Source organism: Belonocnema kinseyi, chromosome 7 (genome assembly GCF_010883055.1).
Source record: "Belonocnema kinseyi isolate 2016_QV_RU_SX_M_011 chromosome 7, B_treatae_v1, whole genome shotgun sequence".
Classification (NCBI taxonomy): Eukaryota; Metazoa; Arthropoda; class Insecta; order Hymenoptera; family Cynipidae; genus Belonocnema; species Belonocnema kinseyi.
In genome coordinates this window covers 94,995,604-94,996,942 of record NC_046663.1, presented here as the reverse complement: position 1 = coordinate 94,996,942, position 1,339 = coordinate 94,995,604, and the positions used below count along the sequence as shown (strand labels likewise).

The window sequence follows — 1,339 nt, the reverse complement described above, 5'->3', positions numbered from 1 at the left end:
ACTCACCATCACATGTTTACTATTCAGAAAATATCGACATCTGTTCTGTCTTTCCAAACCATGAAGGAAAGCCATGGCTCGAGCAACATCGAGAGCTAATCGTAGCGCCCTGGCTGTGTCAACCACAACGCCAGTTCCTCCATGCAAAAGCCGATGCAAGCTGCCTCGTGGCATATACTGAGAAACTGTTGCTAATCTTGGAGGCTGATTCACACAAGCAAGGACTGGCAGAATATTGGGATGTGAAAATATTCTCAATTTTGGAAACTCGTCATTGAAGTCTCTCGATATTCTTGCAGAGCAATCACGCAAGTTTAGGAACTTAACGACGATGTCATTATTCTGCCAGCGACCACGCCAGGTTTCTCCACTTGGAGTGTTTGCTAATTCGGTATGGAGGGACAAATCTGACATGTTGATTCCCTTGTGCCTCGAAAGAGTTGCATCACCTGTTACAAGTTACTTAATTACAACAAACCTTTCACGAGAATTTTTTTCACTTTGTATCTCGTATACTTACGACTTCTGGTTTTTAGACCGAGCCAGCTTTGGTCCTTAAATTGAATTTTCTTTAAATCCTGTCCAAACTCAACCGCTAGATCTGTTTAAGATAAGAATATTAATTTTTATATAATTATAAATGAAAGAAACCTGAACTGCTGCTATGTAATACTTATAACTATTACCAACCATGTAATATTTTGGCCATTGGACCTCTAGCTTTATCCAGCGGAGTGTCGCCATCTTTATTGGCAATCGAAACCAAGGCTCCGGCAGCTACCAATTCTTCAGCAACGGCTTGGTCTCCCCAGAAGCAGGCATAATGTAATGCTGTATTTCCATGTTCGTTTGTTACATTTACGTCTGCTCGATTTTTGAGTAACTGTAGAAATCAAAGAAGATCTAAAAACTGTTTCAATTGTTCACAGAACATAATTATATTCTACGAATATCAAGATAGGGGACTACCATTTGCACGATATCTTTGTGACCATGTGCTGATGCTAGGTGCAATGGTGTATCATCTCCTCTGTTCGTTGCGTTTATGCGTGCTCCTCTGCTAACGAGCAACTCTGCCAATTTTGTATGACCTTCTTTGCAGCACCAGTGTAAAGGGCTAAATCCATGGTCATCTCTATACAGAGTTAAAAATGTAATTACTCTTCACGGCCAAAAAAATGCAAATATTTCATTACGTAACAAATAAAATGATTCTCGAAGCAAGTGAATGAAGATGTTAAAGGCCATGTGAGCGTAAAACTCAAAGAAATCTTCACATTTTTTTTAAATCCAACTTTCGTTCACGCGAAACGTGATATCGAGTTGAAAGTTTAGAAAA

The 1,339-nt window shown here is 39.5% G+C and overlaps 1 protein-coding gene across 1 annotated transcript in view; it reads right to left on the bottom strand.

Annotated features, from left to right (window-relative positions):
* Nucleotides 1–1,339, bottom strand: part of LOC117176564 (integrin-linked protein kinase homolog pat-4-like) — a gene marked incomplete at its 3' end in the record, with an annotated part of 11,254 nt that overhangs the window by 6,484 nt on the left and 3,431 nt on the right. Inside the window, exons 2-5 of the mRNA XM_033366818.1 lie at nt 970–1,135; nt 691–883; nt 521–601; nt 60–449 (exon numbers count right to left, since the gene is read on the bottom strand). Of these exons, the coding sequence (XP_033222709.1) occupies nt 60–449; nt 521–601; nt 691–883; nt 970–1,135 (830 nt within the window). The remainder of the gene's footprint in view (nt 1–59; nt 450–520; nt 602–690; nt 884–969; nt 1,136–1,339) is intronic.